The 21,845-nt window shown below is 30.4% G+C and overlaps 1 protein-coding gene across 7 annotated transcripts in view; it reads left to right on the top strand.

The window, feature by feature from the left end:
- Positions 1-21,845, top strand: part of LOC127722004 (hydroxysteroid 11-beta-dehydrogenase 1-like protein) — an 81,415-nt gene that overhangs the window by 45,161 nt on the left and 14,409 nt on the right. For 4 of the 7 annotated variants that reach the window (XM_052228863.1, XM_052228864.1, XM_052228862.1 and 1 more), the window contains one exon: positions 19,187-19,266. In XM_052228863.1, the coding sequence (XP_052084823.1) occupies positions 19,194-19,266 (73 nt within the window). In that variant the 5' untranslated portion in view covers positions 19,187-19,193. Of the gene's footprint in view, positions 1-1,979; positions 2,096-3,315; positions 3,508-13,158; positions 13,224-19,186; positions 19,267-21,845 lie in introns of those variants that run through there. The other 3 variants (XM_052228866.1, XM_052228865.1, XM_052228861.1) reach the window with 3 other exon arrangements.

Genomic DNA, 21,845 nt, shown 5'->3' with positions numbered 1-21,845 from the left:
ACACATCTGAATTTAGCACTGATTCTTACCTCTGGATTTAATGCTGATTCTTCAACTTGACTCTAACATTGATTCACACACACGATTATAATGCTGAGGCTAATTCACAAAAAATATTACAAGTAAAAGTATAGTCATGAACATTTCAGTATAACTTATGATCAATTTTTTGTCTTAAGATTTTTGTCGAGCCTTCGACTTTAGTCGAAAAAAAGCAAGACATAGCGATCCTACATTCCGTCGGCGTCTGCGGCGTCCACAAATATTCACTCTGTGGTTAAAGTTTTTGAAATTTTAATAACTTTCTTAAACTATCCTGGATTTCTACCAAACTTGGACAGAAGCTTGTTTATGGTCATAAGATAGTATCCAGAAGTAAATTTTGTAAAAATAAAATTCCATTTTTTCCGTATTTTACTTATAAATGGACTTAGTTTTTCTGCCGGGAAATATTACATTCACTCTGTTGTTAAAGTTTTTAAAATTTTAATAACTTTCTTAAACTATCCTGGGTTTCTACCAAACTTGGACAGAAGCTTGTTTATGATCATAAGATAGTATCCAGAAGTAAATTTTGTAAAACAAAAAAATCCATTTTTTCCTTATTTTACTTTTAAATGGACTTAGATTTTCTGCCAGGAAACAACACATTCACTCTGTGGTTAAAGTTTTTAAAATTTTAATAACTTTCTTATACTATTTTGGATTTGTACCAAACTTGGACAGAAGCTTGTTTATGATCAAATGCTAGTATCTAGAAGGAAATTTTGTTTTCTTCCAGTTAACATTACATTCAGTCTGCAGTTAAAGTTTTTAAACATTTATTAGATTCATAAACTATCCTGGATTTTTACCAAACTTGGACAGAAGCTTCTTACAATCAAAAGATAGTATTAAGAGGAATTTTTTTATGGATTTACTTCCTCATTTTTGTTGAGCCTGCGATTAACAGAAAAAGTAGGCGAGACACTGGGTTCCGCGGAACCCTTACAAATTTTTTGTGAAAAGAGCCCAAGATTCACAAACCTGAGAAACATGAGGATTATGAACTTAGTAATAAATCAAAATACTTGTGATTTGGCAAAGAGAATAATTTTTGCTTTTTTTTTATCATTATTTGAATATTACTGGCTACCTTAATGGTTGCAGTTTTTCTTTTATCTTTTCAATTGTTTAACATTTTGTTATCTGGGGACTTTTCTTTGCTTGCTACAAGGTATGTGCTTTGCTCATTGTTGAAGGCTATATGTTCACTTGTAGACCTGTTCATATATCCTTGTCCTTTGGTCGCTGGTGGATAGTTGTCTCATTGGCTATCAATTACTCCATCTACTTATTGTGTGTTACTGCAAATAAACCAGACACTGCCATTTTTTTTTCTGGAAAAGTGATTTCGTTCAAAATTTATCAATGCCTATTGAATTTAACTGATTAATTTCGCAAATTAACAAATAAAAATGTTAGTGAATACATCTACCTTGCTTTTAATTAACATACAAATTTATCAATAATTTAACACATCTACTTTTAAATATAATTCATTCAAATAAACAATTAAATTTTATTTTCTATTTATTAAATGTCAAATAAAAAATCCTGTTTGTGAAAAATTCAAAAACAAAGCAAAATTGATTTTTTGCTTTAGTGTCTTAAGTAAATGAATAAAATAGAAAGAAAAACTCTATAAAAATAAGCAGTCTGATAAAAAAAAAAAATAAAGGACAAGTTATTGATATTTTTTTATAAATGTTAATATCATTTGCGTTTGTGTGTGAAAATTGAAAGTGCTATTTGACTGGCCTTTCAACTGACTACAACATAATTTAATATTGAACTTCGGTAAAATTCACCGAAGTGGAAAAACTTCTTTGATTGTTACTTTATTCATTCAGCATTTATTTACAGCTTTACGCAGATAATTAGACGGGGAAAGATTTAAAGGTGAAAGTTTAACCATTTACCGCAATTCAATGATATGTTTAAATGTTTAGAAAGTTAAATGTTTTGTATAAGAACCGATTGTTAGAAGTAAATTTGTACAGGTTTAAATGGAAGTTAATATGTCGTCTCGGAATATCAGTTGAAAATAATTTAGGTAAGTCTTGTTAATGGAATTTGTAAAATTTATACAATTTGTTTTTGAAATTGTAATCATAGATTTTGAAAGTTGTTTCCTTACCATAGAAGTTATTTTGTTGATGGAACTGACCCGCCTAATGGGAATTTTTTTTTACGTATTATTAATTTTGAAGATGGTTTCTTTACTTCTAAACTACAAACCAAAATAATTTGACTAATTGGTGAACTGACAGCAGAGCTTGAGAATTCACATCCCGTCCATTTCCACCATGTGTGTTACTAAGATACATCAACGTATGTTATGTTGTGGAAAACCCCTAAAACTAAAAAAAAAATAAATAAAAATAGAATAAATTAAAGGTGCACAATTTCATTGCCAAATTTTCAGACATATAAATATTTATACTGATTGAAAAAATATATTTCTCGCATACTGTTTTCCAATCTACTTACTACATAATATTCCCTTTGTATAAAGTGACTATATTAAAAGGGATACTACATGGATGAATCCGGGTGGAGGGAGTTTTAAGTTAAAAAGTGCTGTTGTTTTAAAAGAATTTTTATGCTTCAAATAACTCTTCTCATAATCATAAATGGTTAATTTTGAATAATTTCTATTATACCTAGCACAAAATGCAGAACGGAAAAACCATACACGCCATAATCTGTAGACCTGAGTCATCTGGATCTGATTTTTTTACCACCCATCTCCTGCAATATGTACCTCTATTGATATAAATATGTTTTACATTGTTAATTTAACACATATTTAATTGTGTGAGTTTCAATTTTCGTAAAATATCTTCTTCTTTTTTTATTGAACTCATGATTATTATCATTGTGCATCCTGAGATTAGTCTTAAACTAGATATATTTTCCAAATTAACTTAGATATTTGCCATTGAACATTAATAAAAAGAAATTATTATTTAGTATTTGCACAAGTTTTGGAGTTAATTTTACAAGGAAATATCTAACTTTTGGTTTGATAACTTTTCTACAGTAAGTAGTTTTAAAAATTACTTCAGCAAAATCTAAATTTTCAATTTATTTTCTTCATCAATAGTTTGTTGTTTTTGTTGACAGTCTACCTCTAAATTTTAAATGTAGCAAAAGGTGGAGTTTGCATTATGAATTACCATATTTGGTATTATCAATTGATATTTCTCATTTAAAGGTAGTGGCTAAAGTAGAAAAAAATTGGCTATAATAACCAAATCTCTTGTCATTGTTTAGTCTGGTTGTTTATTTACTAGGTAAATGTCAGGTAAACAAAGTGATGACCACTTATGTCCACATAAAAACATGGAAAATGACAATTTTATGGTGTCTATTGATGGACGCTCTAGTAACTGACCGGTCTATCATCCTGTGAGGTGTATAATAAGGATTTTAATTTTTACTTCTTTTACATAAGAGAAAAAGGTAGGCTTATTTTCTTGTTAAAATAAAGGTTGATTTTAACATGATGTTAATTAAAATTATTTTTTTTTGCATAGTTTTGTTTTCTTTAAATGTTTTCTTTCTTTGAGTTGATACATAAGATCCACTTACTGAAGTGAAGTTTAATTTGCTCTTACACACAACTTTACATACATTCTTTAAAAAATCCAATTTGCTAAATATTTTGTTGTTGTGGGGCCATGCATTAAATTGTCCATTCTTTACATAAGAATGGAGATACTACTGCAAAAAAGAATTTTCCATCACTAAAATGGTGACTGTAATCTTAGAATACAAAAAAATAGTCAAAACTGTTTATAAAGGTCTCCATAGGGACCAGAGAAAACTGATCGCTGAATTAAGGTTCAAAAGGCAGATATTATTACAGCAGGACAAGAAGAATTTGCATGTTGACCATGGATGCATGACCTGACAAGACATGTATTTTGCTTCATAGGACTAACCTCTATAGACTAAACTCTATAGCAGGTTTTAATGTATATATGTTGATGTCTAGTTTATACATATTTTGTTGTCAAGTAGTTTTCTCATTTCCTTTCAAACTCTTCCAACATTTCCTATTTCCATGTCTCTTTTTATTCACGTTTAAAAATATATTACGCATAAAAATCCTTGGATTAAAAGTACAGTTATAACCTAGATAGCAATTAAGTTAGTTTGTTACATATTTGATATATTTTTCAGAAACAGACCTAAAAGGTGGCTAAAGCAGGTCCAATAAGGGGAACAAATAATTTGTTATGCCCCTGCCCCTAGGTGAGGTGGCCTTAAGTGTTACCCTTGTCCGTCCCGTCTGTCGGTCGAGTACGTCCCAAAAATTGGTTTTTGTTCTCTAACTTTTGTTTGCCTCAATCAAATATTATAAAACGTATTCACAATGTTAACAACCACAAAACACAGATCAAGATCAAAATTGGGTGGCATCGCTTTTACCGTTCAAGAGTAATGCCCCTTTATAAACATAAAAATTGCAGATTTTTTTCGTTTCCGTTTTCTAACTTTAGTTTGCCTCAACCAAATGTTATGAAACTTAATACACAATGCTTATAACCACAAAACACAGACCAAGTTTGAATTTGAGTGGCGTCACTTTTACCGTTCTATAATTATGCGCCTTTCCAAATATTGAAAAATAGCTGAATTTTTTCGTTTCCGTTCTCTTGAACTTAGGTTTGCCTCAACCAAATGTAATGAAACTTATACACAATGTTTATTACCACAAAAATCAGATCAAGTTTGAATTAAGGTGGCTTTACAGTTCTAGAGTTCTGTTCCTTTATAACATTATATGCAAGCGGGGGCATGGGACACATTCTCACATATATTTGTATTATTTTTCGCTGCCAGGCCACCAATTTTTTGGTGGGCTTCTCAGTCACAACCTGCTTGACCTATACCCCCACAATGTAAGGGGGTTTTATTGCAATCACTTTATCCAATACATATTTTCATGCTGAACAGTCAAATTTCTTCATATTTGGTCAACAGCTTAAATGTGATGAATTGTAATGAGTGAATGTTTTTGGGATCTGTCAGACATCTATTTATTTAGACCTGCCAACTTTCCTGCTTTATGGGGGATATCTTCCATGAGATGTGTTGACCTGACCCTTATAAAACTCAATGATTTACACTAAATACTTTTAAAAAAAAGGCATCCAGAGGAGTAAAAATTACATTAAAACACATGTATACTCATTCAAAACCATAGATGTTCTAATTAAGTACACTAATGACATGTATAAGTATGCTTTAGGTTCTTTTTTGCTTAAAATCCCCAATGGAGATTTTGAAAAGTTGTTTGGTATGTGTTTGAAATCTTAGATCTTCCACTTGTTTTGTACTTGATGATATAAATCCTACTGTGATGTACTTGGACGGATAAATATTTATGACTGTTTTTTTTCTTTATAAAAAATATTTTTTCAAATTAATTGATTTTTGTCGAGCCTGCGACTTTTGTCGCAGAAAGCTCTACATAGGGATAGTGATCCTGCGGCAGCAGCTGCGTTAGCTAACTTTTTAAAAGCTTTATATTTTAGAAGGTGGAAGACCTGGATGCTTCATACTTTGTATATAGATGCCTCATGTTATGAAGTTTCCGTCAGTCACATGTCCAATGTCCTTGACCTCATTTTCATGGTTCAGTGACTACTTGAAAAAAAAATTTTGTAACGTTAAATTCTCTCTTATTATAAGTAATAGGATAACTATATTTGGTATGTGCGTACCTTACAAGGTCCTCATGCCCGTCAGACAGTTTTCACTTGACCTCGACCTCATTTCATGGATCAGTGAACAAGGTTAAGTTTTGGTGGTCAAGTCCATATCTCAGATACTATAAGCAATAGTTCTAGTATATTCCGTGTTTGGAAGGAATGTAAGGTGTACATGTCCAACTGGCAGGTGTCATCTTACCTTGACCTCAATTTTATGGTTCAGTGGTTATAGTTAAGTTTTAGTGTTTTGGTCTGTTTTTCTTATACTGTATGCAATAGGTCTACTATATTTGGTGTATGGAATGATTGTAAGGTGTACATGTCTAGCTGGCAGGTGTCATCTGACCTTGACCTCATTTTCATGGTTCAGTGGTCAAAGTTAAGTTTTTGAGTTTTGGTTTTTTTTTCCTAATACTATATGCAAATTAGGTCAACTATATTTGGTATATGGAAATATTTTATGATCTATATGTCGCTCGCACAGGTTTTATTTGACCTTGTCCTCATTTTCACGGTTCATTGCTCAGTGTTGAGTTTTTGTGTTATGGTCTGTTTTTCTTAAACTATAAGCGATAGGTCAACTATATTTGTTATATCGAAGAATTGTTAGGAGTACATGTCTGCCTGGCATGGTTCATCTGACCTTGACCTCATTTTCATGGTTCATTGGTCAATGTTTAGTTTTTTGGTTAATGTTAAGTTTATGTGACAGTTGTAATAAAGCTTTATATTTAGAACTATCAACTTAATATCAATGATTAATAAAGAAGGCGAGACATTTCAGCGTGTGCACTCTTGTTTTTATTACCTGTGAAACGTATATTCAGTAAAACTGTTTATTCTCTGTTCTTTTTTAAAAGGTCTTCATCAAATTTTGATAATTTATTTTGAAAATATATTTGCAAAAAAATATTTTTAATTTTTATAGAAATCAAATTATTTTTTAAATAGTTAATTACATTGGAAAAGAAAATATTGTTATACAAAATAAACTTAAACAGAAAAAAATTATATTGAAATCAAATCATGCCTTTATTATGGGGTGGTCAAAAGACACTGTATGGTAGGTAAAACATATGTAAATGAGTGTAAAAAATATTTTGTTACAGATTTTAACAAAAAATAATTCCAACCATAAATTTTGAACAAAAGTGCTTCCATATCCTCTCTCTGAACAATTTTTGGTTAAGCCAGGTCTCCGAATCTGAAAAATGTATTGAAGAACAGAATATTTTATTTCCTTTAAATGAGAAACTTTAAATTGATTAATCTAATAGGCACATAAGAGAGAAATTTGGTCTGGAATTTTCATGTAGTTCTTTTTGAAATAGATTTTTAAATTCTTTTTATCTTAAGTATTATGTCTTTGTTTAAGAAAAGAAAAATGGTGTTAAGCATAAGATAAATAGACAATAATATTTATATGGATATATTTGTTTGATTAACTTTTAATAACTTTTTTAAAGTCTTTTCACAAAAAATTTAGAAATGATGAATCATACTAGAAAACTGGCCAAATACAATTTTTCATGCATGTACTCCAAAAGGCATTATTTTATTTACAATTACATTGCAGATTTCTTTAATTATTAACTTTTATTAATAGTAAGATGAATTTGTGAATAATTTGTTATTTGCAAGAATATGGTATTTGAAATGTTTAATACTATTTAAGATGACTTATAGGTCCATTGTGCCTGGTGTTTCATATTTATTGTATAAAATCTTAATAATTTGTATATATGTACACATGTCACTATTATAGCTAGATCATTTAATACTATCTTACTACTTGTATTTTCCTACCGAAGGTCAGTGGTTCTCTCCGGGCACTATGGCTTCCTCCACCAATAAAAACTGAATGCCACGAAATAGCACAATAGTGTTGAAAGTGGCGTTAAACACCAATCAATCAATCAATCTTACTACTTGTACTTACTTATATTCAAAATGTGTTTCTCAGATATGTTCCGTATTGTATTGTTAAAATTATTGACACTGAAGAAGGCTATTTGTTAAGCCGAAATATTTGTCAACACGATTTAATAACAACATCTTCGTATAATACCATCTTATATTAGTATCGTTGTGCAAATCTCTAGACTTATATAATTTTTTCCTTATCTGCACAGTATCATCTATTCTAGACGATCCGGTACATAGTAAATTTGCTGGTTGGTCCTTTTTATAGACTTCTATATATATATAAAACTTTGGATTATTTTATGCTAAAAAAAAAAATCTGAAATAGTGAGATTTTTTTTTTTTTTTTTTTGTGACCAAAGGGTCCTCTAGGCCCTCCCTCCTGAATCCGGGTCTATATAATGTTAAGCTCTATAGTTAAGAAAAATTATTAAATCAATTTAATTAAGGTGGTACCCAACACCTTGACTAGTATTTATTTGGCTCGTTTAATTTTCATAAAATTTTGACAAAATGTTTACTTTGACCCTTTGACAAAAATATAAAAATTTCAAAAAATTTGAACCAACCACTTTATCAGAAAAATTTCATTGGTTATATAGCAGTTTGACAAACACTAATTTTGATCATTGAGAAGCTGAATATTTCCTTAACAATACAACGTGATTAAAACGTTTAGCTGATTTTTACAGAGTTATCTCCCTGTAGTGTTAGGTACCACCTTAACAGAGACTTTCAAAGATATGTTATAAACACCAAATTCCCTACATGACAAAAAAAAACATTTAGATCTACATGTACTTAAAAGACTATTTTAAATGTGTCCTTAAAACAAAGTTCAGATGACTATTGTTACTTACATTGATATATTTATTTGTTTACATTTGTACCTGAATACTTGATCTATTTCAATGGTTATGTCAATGTATTTTAGAAATAACCTTTGACCCTGTCCTATCAGCATGATTAAACTTAAGGCCTATCGTCTTACAAAAGCTATGTTTTAAATGTTCACGTTAACTTATCAGATGCTCTTGGCTTTGTTTTCTGACTGCATGCTCCAGAGGGGTGTTCGTGACTCACATTCAGTTCAATTCTCAACTTAGAGTCACTTTATGAATTTATAATTAAATAGAAGGAAAAATTAATAAAAAGAGGTTTTTGTGTCATTTATGAATACTTTTTATCTTCTCTTATTCTTATTAACAGAGTTTTCAGAATCTTTTTTCCCTGGTGGTCCTTGACAAAAATCTGCTTGTCATCACTATTGTTTCTATTGTAAAACACCATAATTATGTCAGTCCTTTGCAAAATTTTAGTGTTCAGGACCTTAGGACCACCACATTTCAAGAATTATGTATTAAACAGGTTTTCTATGACAAATACCCTAAATTTCCTTTCATTCATATCAAGCTTATGTTTCTTGTTGAAGTACAGTGTCAGCACTGTTTAATTGTTCAAGTTTCAAGCCTGTTTTGGTCTTTTCCCTGCAGATGCCTTAGGTGGAATAGAGAATGGAAATGGGGACTGTGTCAAAGAGACAACAACCAGACTATTTTGGGGGGTTTTCTCAGCACATCATGGACTTCATGTACAATTGATTTATTTTATGAGAGGAGGGGAGGGGGTACCTACACATGTTGTATCTAGTTATAATATAAGAGCCAGTTATAACCTTTAAAAGATCATTGATATAAGTATATTGTTTGTGAACACACTGTGGGTTAAAGACAGTGTTAATGAAGACCATTTAAAGTTTAGATGGGATTTGATAGCTATTTTTGTGTATGTACAGTCATCCAGAGGTATGTTTAATACTATGAGTTTTAGAAAAAAAATATTGAATATGTAAATTTATATTTTTTTAATTTAAACCATCTGTATTTAGCTCCTGTTAATTTCATTAAATTTTTATTTACATAATAACTGTAATTCTCTGTTAACATTTCTATAATGCTCCTGTAACTTTTCTATAATGCTCCTGTAACATTTCTATAATGCTCCTGTAACATCACTATTATATGCTCCTGTAACATTTCTTCAAAAGTTTAAAATGTTACAAAAAGTGTTTTCTTGATAAACATATCTAGGATAGGTGATAATTTGGATCTTCTAAATAAGGCTTTTTTGTCCAAAATAAGAATGTTTAAATAGTGACTTGAACTTTTGCTTTCAGATTTCACAAGAGGTGATAATATTTTTAAAAAAACATGTAAAAGGCAATCATATCACATCTCCTTGTTTTTATATCTTAGGATATGTGGGTATTTTATTGTTGAAACATGGTATTAAAATGCTTGGTGATTTTTTTCTAAACTCTAAAAGGATAAGACTTTTAGTTAATTTAAATGCTAGCGCAAATAATTCAGTTCCTCCCTGTGATTGACTCTTCCACTCTCGAGGGCCTGAATTCTTTATATGATAAAAAAAAACATATAAAGAATCAAGGATTTTTTATTGGTGCTCTCTGAGTGAGAGACCCAATCAGCTGAAAGCTTATTGTTAATCAAGATATGTAAATTCATAGCTAATTCTGAAAGTTTAAATGTAGCCATCGTAGAGAATCTAAATATACAACTTAATTATTCAGGTTACGTCACTGCAGGTTGCATCCAATGAGTACAGTAAGTGTTTAAAATATTCTTGTAAAATTAGAACTTCAAGTAACATTATAAAACTTTAATTGCAACATTTTCCATAATATTTTTTTATCAAGATTTTCATTATAAAACTTGTTATTTTATATACACACAAATTCAGATTACTAGAAATTTGTACATTGCAAATTCATTTTAAAGCCATTGTTCTGATCTGCTAATGGAAAAGAGGGTTGTGACAGAAAATTTACTATGCAAGTTTCATACTCTGGTCACCTATATGAGCTCTCACAGTGTTATTTATTTCAAATGTTCTTTTAAAAGTGTTTGAAGAGAGTGGCATCCAAAATACCCAAATCAGCCCAAGGGGTTTATTATATGAAGACTGTGAGCATCCTTTCAAGATGTGAGCTTAATAAATAATGCATCTTAATTTGAGGGGCTTGAACTGAACTTAATTTGATTTTTGGTGGATAGTTGTCTTGAGCGCTTTTAAAAAGCAATTAAGTTATATGTCATTGGCAAATAAGGGACATGTGATGGATGATAAAACAATCTCATGAAATATGCTTGGAAATAATCATGTATCAAAGTTTTCAAGTCTAGCACACAATGTATTATAGTTTTATAATTTTTTTTTATTGCTGTATTAGAAAATCTCGAGTTCTGTGGTAATGGACTAGATTGAGCGACAATTGTTTAAGTTAAGGGGTTCAAACTTTGAATTATATCTGAATTATCCTGATGATCAACACAAATGGCCACTATTACTAAAAATAGAAAAATGGGGTGAATATCAGTATTAGATTAATTTAACAACAATTACAGTACTTGAATGATAGATTAGTTTTATTAGTGGATTTGTTCATACAGTGGTCTTTTTTTAAAGTAGGTCTGAGATTCTTGTGACCCCAACAATCAGCCTACTTCAACAGGGAACATAAGATTTGAAGCCATAAACTCTAACCATGTGGAGATCTTAGAAGATCCTATGTTTTAGAATGTTTGAAAGTGTCATGTTAGAATTAATAGAGAATATCATATGGCTTTTTCAATATCACATCTGTATCAACCCGAGACACCAATATATTCCCAAGAGCTCTGATACGGATGGCTGATACAGCACAATTGCAGTTGACTGTATTACACATACAATTTATCTGTATTTACTACAAAGTATATACACTGGACGTTAAGCAACCAACAATCAATCAATCAATACAAAGTATATAATTAAAGATTTTATTCCCTGTGATAGCACAGTAAATGGCATCCCATGGAAAACTAGTCCAGAAATTTGTGGAGAAGTGAATTTTTAGGACGACATCCAAAACATTTAAGACTTGGACCTTGAACCTGGCCTGAGATACCATAGCCTATATTTACATATTTATATATGTAGATAAAGTTTTGTTTGCTCAAGGTTTAATTAAGTGGATAGATTCTTGTAGGAAAGTAAGGTATTGTATTATAATGTCTTAGTCTACATCATGCACATGTATTTATCAAACATTGCAAAATTGTTAATATTTGATGAAGGCTTTTCAATTTTGGAACTTTCTGATAATTGTTTTCATTGATTTCAATATTTTAAATAAAATTTATTTAATTGAATGCATTTTGCCATTTTAAACTGATTTTTAAACAGTTTTAGTTTAAATTACATCTTGAGGGATTATTTAACTGTTTAAATTAACAAGGGCAGGACAATTTTTTTTGAAAATAGAATACCTCTGATTTCTATAAAAATGAGCACTTTTGTTGATTTCTAGTTTTAATTTATGAGCAAGGGTTGGAAGCTGAATATTACATTCATCTGTTAATATCAAATATAATAAAGTGAAGAGCTTGTAGATTATGACCCATCAGAATTCCAGGGTTAGAGGTCGTTTCAGATAAACTTAAATGATTTTCAGTGAATTAGGTAAAAGCTTTCCTGAAAAATATTCAAAGCTTAGTTGTTCTTTTTTTTTTTTTTTTTTTTTTTTTTAAATTGTATGAATTGTATATTAATGAATTATTTTATTGTACTATGTGATGCTTACTATATTTAATGTAATATTAATTACTTGATACCTATAAGCTGTGTTGCTTTTGGAATAAAGAATATAAAATGAAAATTCAGTAACTGAAGTGGTGTATTTTACGCAGAGTTGAATTTAAAGATGTCAATGGTGCGATGTTTTATTATCGTAGTTTTCTTCTCGTTAATTATGTTTTGCTTTAAATATCAAATTTGCATGGGGATATTTTCACAATTTAATCCTATTTGCCAAATTAGTGAAAATAAACCCATAAAAAAATGGTAACCTTTTGGTTATAAGGTCATTCTTTCTTGCAAAAAATGTCATTTAAAGTAGTTCCAAAATGAATTTGAAAGGGTGAGAGTTGGAAAATGTTACTAGATATGAAAATAAGAAGATTTGGTATGATTGCCAATGAGAAAGCGTATCCACCTGAGTCCAAACAACGTGGATGTAATCAACTATAGTTCACCAAACAGCCTTCAACAATAAGCAAAACACATAGCTTATAGTCAACTTTAAGATAAATGGAAGGCCCTGACATACCTAAATGTAAAACATTTTAAACCAAAAAAAAACAACGGCCTGATTAATGTCGAAGTAAATATGACAGACAGCAACCAACGACATACACTAAATCACAGACTCCTTACTTAGGACAGGCACAACTGTATTGTATATAATTCTTTAGAATGTAAGTAAAATTTGAAAGACATGTAGTGTCTTTGATTTCTTAACATTGATATTTATCAACAATTACATCATATATATTACCATATAGGAAGTATATAGATATTGATAGCCAAACACCTGGATTTTTACCTGTAAATTATTAAGCAGGTACTTGCTTTGAAGTATTTATGATGTTGTATTGTTACTTCTTGAATTGACTATAAATGACCTATTATGTTATAGTAAGTTCATTTCTATTATACTTTTGATGTATTGATTGTAGTTTTATACTTTGCTTATTTATACATTTTTATATTTTCATATATATCATGTTTTCATTAAATTTACTTCATGTATTCAATTTTAGATAATTGAAAATTACAAATTTCTTGTAATTATCAATAAAATATTTTTTTCAAATGGTAAAAAGTCCAGGGGAGGGGGTGGTGATTTCATAATACAAGTTTGGGTACAGATGTCCAGCTGTGGTTTAACACTCCCTCCCTCATTTATATTTTGATTATTGCAAAAATCCCAACCCATACATATCTTTCATAGGAAATTGATAACTTATTCATTTATTTCCCAGCTATCAGCTAGACATACAATCTGTACTTGACATCTTAATTAGAAGTTAACCACAAGGATCATTCATATTAATTACATAAAAGACTAGTACACAATTGGTGTACAAACATATGAGCAGAAAATGAACATTTATGACCCATTGGCATGTAAATTTCTACCCATTGTTATTTAATCTCTGTGAAATTGCACCCCATTGGTGTATTTGAAATTTTGAAAAGTTACCCATACCGGCATGTCTGTGTATACCTTGATATAGGAAGAGACGTTCATGTGTAAAAAGTAAACATTCAAAATATGAACATACTTTTTAGGGAATATTGTATTTTTACTTTGGCATGGTGGGTTGGGGGTTAATATCCCACAATTTTACATCTTGCAGACTAAAAGTGATCTGTGCAAAAATTGACTTGTAAATCAAATGTGTCACTGGAACCATTATATAAAAACTTTCGAAATATTGGGTCGTCATTGCTCTTCAACTTAATACTTTATTTGGATTGGAGCGTCACTTTTCTAGACAAGACGCGTGTCTGGCGTACAAGATTGTAATCCTGGTATCAGTGATGAGTTTATAAACTGTCTTTAGTTATGAAGAACAAAGTAAATAAATAATAACTTCCTCTATCTTTCAAATTATATACAATTGTTTACTCAAGGATCAATAATTTAAATGAAAAATTTGATAATTGACACATAGCCAAAAAAATTAAATCAAATATCATAATACCAAAAAGTCAAAAAGTTATAATAAATCACTGAAAATAAGAAATTCATAAACATCCCAGTTTTATTACAAAACCTTTAATAGTGAAAACAGAAATTACTTTATTTTACTTAAATGGTAAAAAAGTGTCCACCTTAAAATATATTACTTTTCCACTATGTAAATTAAAATGATACAAACACTTTCCTGTACCACAAAATGCCTGACTCTAAATAACATCATATCATATTATACGACCCATTAAAGAACCACTTTGTACATAGTTTGTCTATCTGCATAAACAGTGTATGCACTGTGACATGCTATCTGTCTCTCAAATACAGGATAATTAATTTCAAGTCAAGGGGTCAAAGTTCAAGCATCGGATATTTTATTCATTTCTAAATGATATACTTTTTTTTGATTGCATGTTAGACTAAGCTGGAAGTACAAGTATGATAGATTTATATTTTTTATTGCTTATTGTAACAAGAAATAATTCTACCAGTATATGAAAATTTAAACTCTGAAGTTTTATTCTTTTCTAAGTGCTATAAAAGGCTCTCACATGATCAATTTTTTACCAGATTTTTATGACATTTATATCAAAGGTTTATATCATCAATGTCTCGGAAACATTCAAAGATCAGTGCCAATCAACTAATTTTAAAAGAGTTATGCTCCTTGGAAATATTAATTAAATGGAAAATTGTATTATTAGCGCTCTCACATGTACAATTTATATGAAAGGTTTATATCAGCATTTTTTTGAAAAATTTTGAAAATCAGTGCTGATCAACTTTTTGTAAATGAGTAATGCCCCTTGGAAAATTAATTGTATAGAAAATTGCATTGCAAAAGCACACTTAATAGAAAAATAAGAAGATGTGGTATGATTGCCAATGAGACAACTCTTCACATAAGACCAAATGACACAGAAATTAACAACTATAGGTCACAGTACGGCCTTCAACAATGAGTAAAACCCATACCGCATAGTCAGCTATAAAAGATTCCCAAAATGACAAATATAAAACAATTCAAACAAGCCTACATTTCTCTAAAGATATTTATAAAAAGTTTAAAAATTATTTTGAGTTATTGCCCTTAGGTAGATAACATTATGTGCAATGCTGGGGACATTGGAACTCTGTTCTTAAATCAGGCCAAAACTAGAATTAAAGTTGTTTGATGTTGCCTACCTGTACCCACCTAAAAACAGCCTACCGAAAAATTTTAGGACACAAATTGCTTCAATTTTTTTTTCAAGTTTTTTTAGTGCTCTAACATCGCTTTCTTGTCTAAAACATGGAACTTATGTTGTTGGCCAAAAAAAATAAGTAAAATCCCTACCTACCTACCTAACTCTTCAAGTTATGGGCTAAAGAAACATCAAACAGAGAATTTGTTAAGTGTGGCCTCAGTACATTGTAAAGGTTCAAATATGTTACCTATAATTTACTGTAATCTAATTACAAGTATCAGTGTATATCTTGTTGCTTTGTTAATTACTGTCTTTGTATTATAATTATACATGTAGTAGAAATTCTGGAAAACGAACAACTCGATATTCTGTTTCCTAATTTCTAACTAGAAGTTCCGTCTGATTATGATGGGTCTACTAGGGTTTTTTTTTAACGATATCCACTACCCATGAGGATCTCCCACAGTCTAAAGATTTTCTTGTTTCCCAATCCCTATATATCTGTTAGGCCAAGTAAATTTAATTAGTAGATTTTCATCCAAATTTTTGAAAAAAATGGGGTGGGTGGGAGGATTTTATTTTTTATTAGATATGAAACGCTCTTGTGACGTGTTCTTCATATATGCAAGTGTAGTAATAAGGTTCTATCATGTATATACATGTATAACGAATCAAACATACAAAGAAATGCAAAAACCAAAATTTGAAACAGGTTGTTATTAATGAAACGAAATTATCGACAGTTACCGGTAACGAAAATGAACAAAATCCAGACCGTAAATTTTTCAAAATAAAAAAAATTTGGGCGGAACGATTTCACAGGGGCGGGCGGGGATGAAAATCTATCAATTAATTTTAATTGGCCTTATATTTTTCTCATTTCTGCTCTTTTGAAGAAAAGACTTTGTTGAAACTAAGATGGATCTCGTTTTTGTAATTCGAAAACAGCCATTTTTTTTACCAGCTTAAATAGTAATTGAAATTTTATTGAAAAAATTACAATTTATCAAATGTGTGTTTTTGATGCCCAGTCATGTTATATGTGTTTTTATTACTCCCTGGGGGCAAAATCGTAATTACTTGTCAGTCAGTCATCAATACTTTAAAAGTCATAAAAACATTTAAACAACAAACCGTACCCTAAATCAATAAGATATAACAGGAGATCATGTCCAGTCAACTTGCACTCAAATCTTATAATCATTTTACACTGAACTGATGTTTCAATGTGAGTAGATATACTTGTTTTAATTGTGTTTTTCATTAAACTATCAGTGGTGGGTGAAATAAATTCTGCTTGATTTTATTTTAAGGAATAAATTTCATAATTGTGAAATTTTTGAGTTTTATAAAAATTGATAATTACCACGTGGATCACTGCTTACATATTACTCAGAAGAAATTTTTCAGAGTATTCTTTATTTTGATTGGTTAGCTGTTACCTGAATACAAGACGCTCATATATATTTCTTGGTTTCGGGATTCGCGGCACATTTAAAATTTATTGTTGAAATTATTTGCCCTCCCACCTGCCGCTTACAACAGTGCTAATTATTAAATTTTTTTGGTAATAATTTAAGTGGAGGAGGAATAGTACTACAGTGGATTAATCATTATAAGTTGGATTCCAATTTCGTATATTTAGGGGGTACATGTAAACTAAAAATTAAATGTTCAACAAAGTACAAATTTACCATAGGTTTGAATGCAGACATTGGCAAATACCATGAAATCAAAAATCGACGAAAATACAATTTTTCCTCAATCCACTAAAATTGATATCCACAAAAATAAATGAATCCACAGTAATTATAACTGCCAAAAGAACTGACCTTTATTTTAAACCGGAAGACTTCATTTGGAACATTAATTTTGTTTGATTAATTTACACAGATTAGATTGATACAAATATTTTTTTGTATTTATTAGTTATTTATTACTGCTGAGCAATGCAGCATTTCTCTTGGTGCAGTTGTAGAATCTATGTGATAGAATTTTGTACAGTCTTCAGGCAATTACTGTTATTAGTTGCTTAAGATAAACAACCTGATTAAATACAGATCCTGGGTCCATTAGCTTTGCTTACAAATATCTGACAACACTCTGTTTTACTTTCTGTTCTGGTAATTATTACATCAGCCAATGAAATTTAAGCCTTTAAATTTTTGAAGGTGTGTATTGATCTGACAAAACCAGAGGATCCCGAAAGGTCTTTAAAATCAGAAAGTAGAACGGATTGAGGGTTTTCAGATCCTAATGTAAGCAAAGCTTGAATACGGGATCTGTATTTTAATCAGATTGCCTAATGATATAATATGAATGCAATGCTATTTTGTAAGTACTATATATATATATATACTGCAATTGAACTTTAGGAATTGATCTGCTGTATAATTATGAATATTGAACCCATCACAACTTACGCCTACACAAACTTCTCAAAATTTATATTTTTGAAGGCGACTTACTTTTTTAAAATCAATAATAATAAAATATTGGGTTTATTTTCTTGGGGGGGAGGGGAGGGAGGACTTGTTTATTTTTTCTCAAAATTTTGGCAAATTTGAGAAAAAAAGACTCCTAAAAAAATCAGTTTTCACATCATCATAATATTTCTCAATTGAGCGATTATTACTCACTAAAATGAGAAAATTATCCCTATTTAGTGGGCTGTGCCAAACCTGTTTAATAAGCTAATGTAAATCAAGTATTTAAACTGTGAGAAAAACTTCTACATTCATAAATAATTGATTTCTGTAAGGTAATAGATCAATTGATTTTGATAGTTTATCAATCTCTTGTCAGAATTGTGTACTTGATGTGACATTAAGTTTCATTCATAAAACATGTATGTTCTGTCAAATACAAATCTCTTTGTTTACAAAACTTTTCATTAGGTTGCCGTCTTTTCTAATTTATAAATATTTGTCCATTAAGGAATTTTATATTTATGGCTGATCATTTAGGATCAATCACTATTGAATTCATTCACAAATTGGAACAAATAAAACCTTGACATTTACTTATGGTTTTGACACTGGTGTTGTTTGATTGCTGTCTAATGATGCTTCCCCAACTTCTCCTTTATGCAAAAATAATAGTTCTGATTCCTACTTTCTGTTAGCTACCTTAAATGTTCATGTTTCCATTACACATTTTATGGACAATTTCAAACATTCAACCCCAAAATAATTTCTTAGATTCAAAAATACAGATATTTTTCCTACCTTCACAGTACCCTATTTTTACCTGCGTCGCTAATGGTGGTCGAAAGCAGGTCAAGTAAATTTTCCACTCTGTCCATCCAAAAGACCTTGGGTAGAAAACTTTTGTCAAGCTTTTCTTAGCTTTTATGAAAGGAAATGCTTTAATATTTGATCCGGGCCTTGATAATGTTCAGTTGTATCGCGTATGCAATTTTTACTTTAGCCGTGTAGCCACTTCCTGTTTGCAAATAGTTTGAAATTTTACCACACTTATTGTACAAGGAAAGTTTCTTCAAACTTTGAAAGGGAACAATCAGTTATGCTTCAGTATGCATGTTACCTCAATCAATTGCATGCAGCAACACAGGTCCAGTCCTGGTATTTGGTGTTTTGTTTTTGTTTTTTTGGGGGGAGGGGGTTGCCAGGAGACAGGAAACAAATATTTATATATATTTTTTGTCTTCATATACAATTTTTACGTAATTTCATAATTTATACTTGCAGTTTTACCATGTGGAAGAAAATATTAGCAGCTGTGTTGGGTATATTGGTGGGATATTGGTTAATAGATGACTTTGATCCAGGTTAGTCCAGTATAAGTACCATGCAATCAGTGATATTGAGTCATTCTTTACTTCAGGGCACAATAAGACAAAATTAGTTCTAAAATACACTGGGACTTCATATTACAAGCTGAAGATCCCTATTGATTTCAAGGTTCCAGGGTAAAGGTCATAATTACCATAAAAAAACTACATTTAATGCAGAACAATTGTTTCAGGAAAATTGATCAAACACTGCATATGGGATTGCAACCTTACTTGGATTTAAAGTCACCATTTATTGAGAGGAAAAATCCCTGTTTATTTTGAGGTCACCACATCAATCAGAGGTCAAGGTCAAAGTGACTTATAATAGTCTGAAGTTTTTGCAGAAAAGGGATTTCTAATGCTACATATATAGGAGTGCTACTTTAATTACTTGGTCATATGAACATATATAAGATGAGGAAGAACCCTTGATTTTGAAGTCAATAGGTTTTGAATGAGGTCAAGGTGATGGTATCTAAAAATAGATTTGTTTAACACAATGCTACTGTCTGAAATCATAACTAAAGAGAATCATTTCTTAAAGTAAACAGAAAGCACTGCCATAAGTTCAGTATAAGCTTTTCCTCTTTATATAGAGGTGTCTGGTATGTGAGCTTATTAAAGGTCTTTAATATTATCATTATAGAGAAGTAAACAAAAGTATGCTGTAACATGTCATTTGTGATATTATAGTCGCTATGGGAACCAAAAACAAGGTCATTATCAATTTACAAATTATTGTTGCCATAATTTGGACTTTGAAGTTCAGTAGCATTCCATCATTAACTAGCCAGTTATAAGATGCACAATGATTACATCTAAGTAATTTGAAATCATTTGTTCAACATTTCAATTGTAAGATATTATATCAATCAGTATTGTACTGTACTTCTGTCTTTATGAAACGAGAAAGTCTATAAGGCGTTTTGTTGTCTTGATTATTGTTACAAAGGAAACAATATTGTATTACTGACAACTGACTAAACCTGGTGGGGTATCTTGAGCAGAATTGTATTATTAACTGAACTCAGTGTGGTATGTGGAGCAGTGTTTTGTCTGAAAGCTTAAGATTTGCTGACTCAGAATAGATTTTTAATCAATGAAAGAACTCAAGACATTGACATGAACAGGTAGGGGAACTGTCAAAGAAGAAAGGTTAACAGGTGCAGATCCAGGATTTGGTGAAAGTTGGGTAAATTGTTCCCAAATGGTAAAAGTAGTGCACGGAGAGGCTATATTAACAATTGTTTACCAACATTGATACTTTTTGTTCAATCAAAGGAGGATATTTGCCCTCTATGCGTCTCCTGAGTAAGCCATTGGTTGGATCAAAGCTGGCTTTTTGTTGTTTTGCATCCTCGGCTGCATGGAATTGATGTTCAGAGGGGGGAAAAAAAATAAAATATTTATGAAAGATTTTTAAAAACCGAAAAAATTGCAATTTTTTAATGGGATATTTGCATTTTATGCATGTTTATTTTTTCCATTTTGATTGACTGGTTAGTTTTGAAATTTTAGTTTGCTACCAAACAAGCAAAAAAAACAAGACTATGTGTAATGACTGCTTACCATCATTTTACCAAATCATCAAACACATATATTATTCAAAATGGCTGCACCAGAGATGCTGATGTGTTCAACTGTCTGAAATAATCCAATTTACAAAGTAAGAAAAATAATAAAATTAATTTTGATGATATAAGAAACTTGACCAGAAATTACAAGTCTGGTTTGAGTTATTGATTATGACAAAAGAGAGGTGAAAGATACTGAAGGGACAATCAAACTCATAAGTCAAAAACATACTGACAACAACATGGTAAAAAACTAAAAACCACCAAAAGTCAAACAGCAGTCTACAAAACATAACATAGAAAACTACAGACATAGCAACACGAACCCAACAAAAAACACGGGTTTCAGAGTCTAGTGAATTCAGGGTAACATTTTCACAAGCATACACCAAAATATTGTGATTGGCTTACAATTCCTAAACAATGGGAATTTAACCAATGATGTGACGAAATTTTTCATTTGTGGTAGGACAATTGACCTTGACCTCATTGTCATAGATCTCTTTAAAAAAACCTTTATTTTTAAGACTTCAAAATAAAATCAATGGTCATATGCAGTAAAGCAGACAAGATTTCAGCCTGTGCACTTGTTTTGAATGTGAAAAATGCAACAGTATCACATTCGCAATAATAACAACTTGTATTTAAAGTTTCTGCAGTGATTTTCCTTCACAAATGTTTTGCAGTCGCTTTAATTAGATATTGCATTTTTACCAGTAATCAGTGATTTGCAATGATAAATGCTCACATTAATTTCTGAATTTAGTGATGAATTCAATGCAATTTTTCTTTATGAAAATTTCCCACTTTACATTATCATGATTATTAAGCACCTTTGTTGTATAACCTGAAAACCTATTCATTGTAGAGAAGGAATGTTAGCATTAGTCTTCCGTCCTGGATCAGGTTAAATTTTTTGTTGATTTTTTATTGTTTTGATTTGTGAAAAGCATGTCATTCTTTTCTAATTTAATCATGAATTGAGCAATTTTAAAACTA

Source organism: Mytilus californianus, unplaced genomic scaffold (assembly GCF_021869535.1).
Source record: "Mytilus californianus isolate M0D057914Y unplaced genomic scaffold, xbMytCali1.0.p SCAF_12, whole genome shotgun sequence".
In the NCBI taxonomy this organism is placed as follows: Eukaryota; Metazoa; Mollusca; class Bivalvia; order Mytilida; family Mytilidae; genus Mytilus; species Mytilus californianus.
This window is presented reverse-complemented; position numbering and strand designations above follow the sequence as displayed.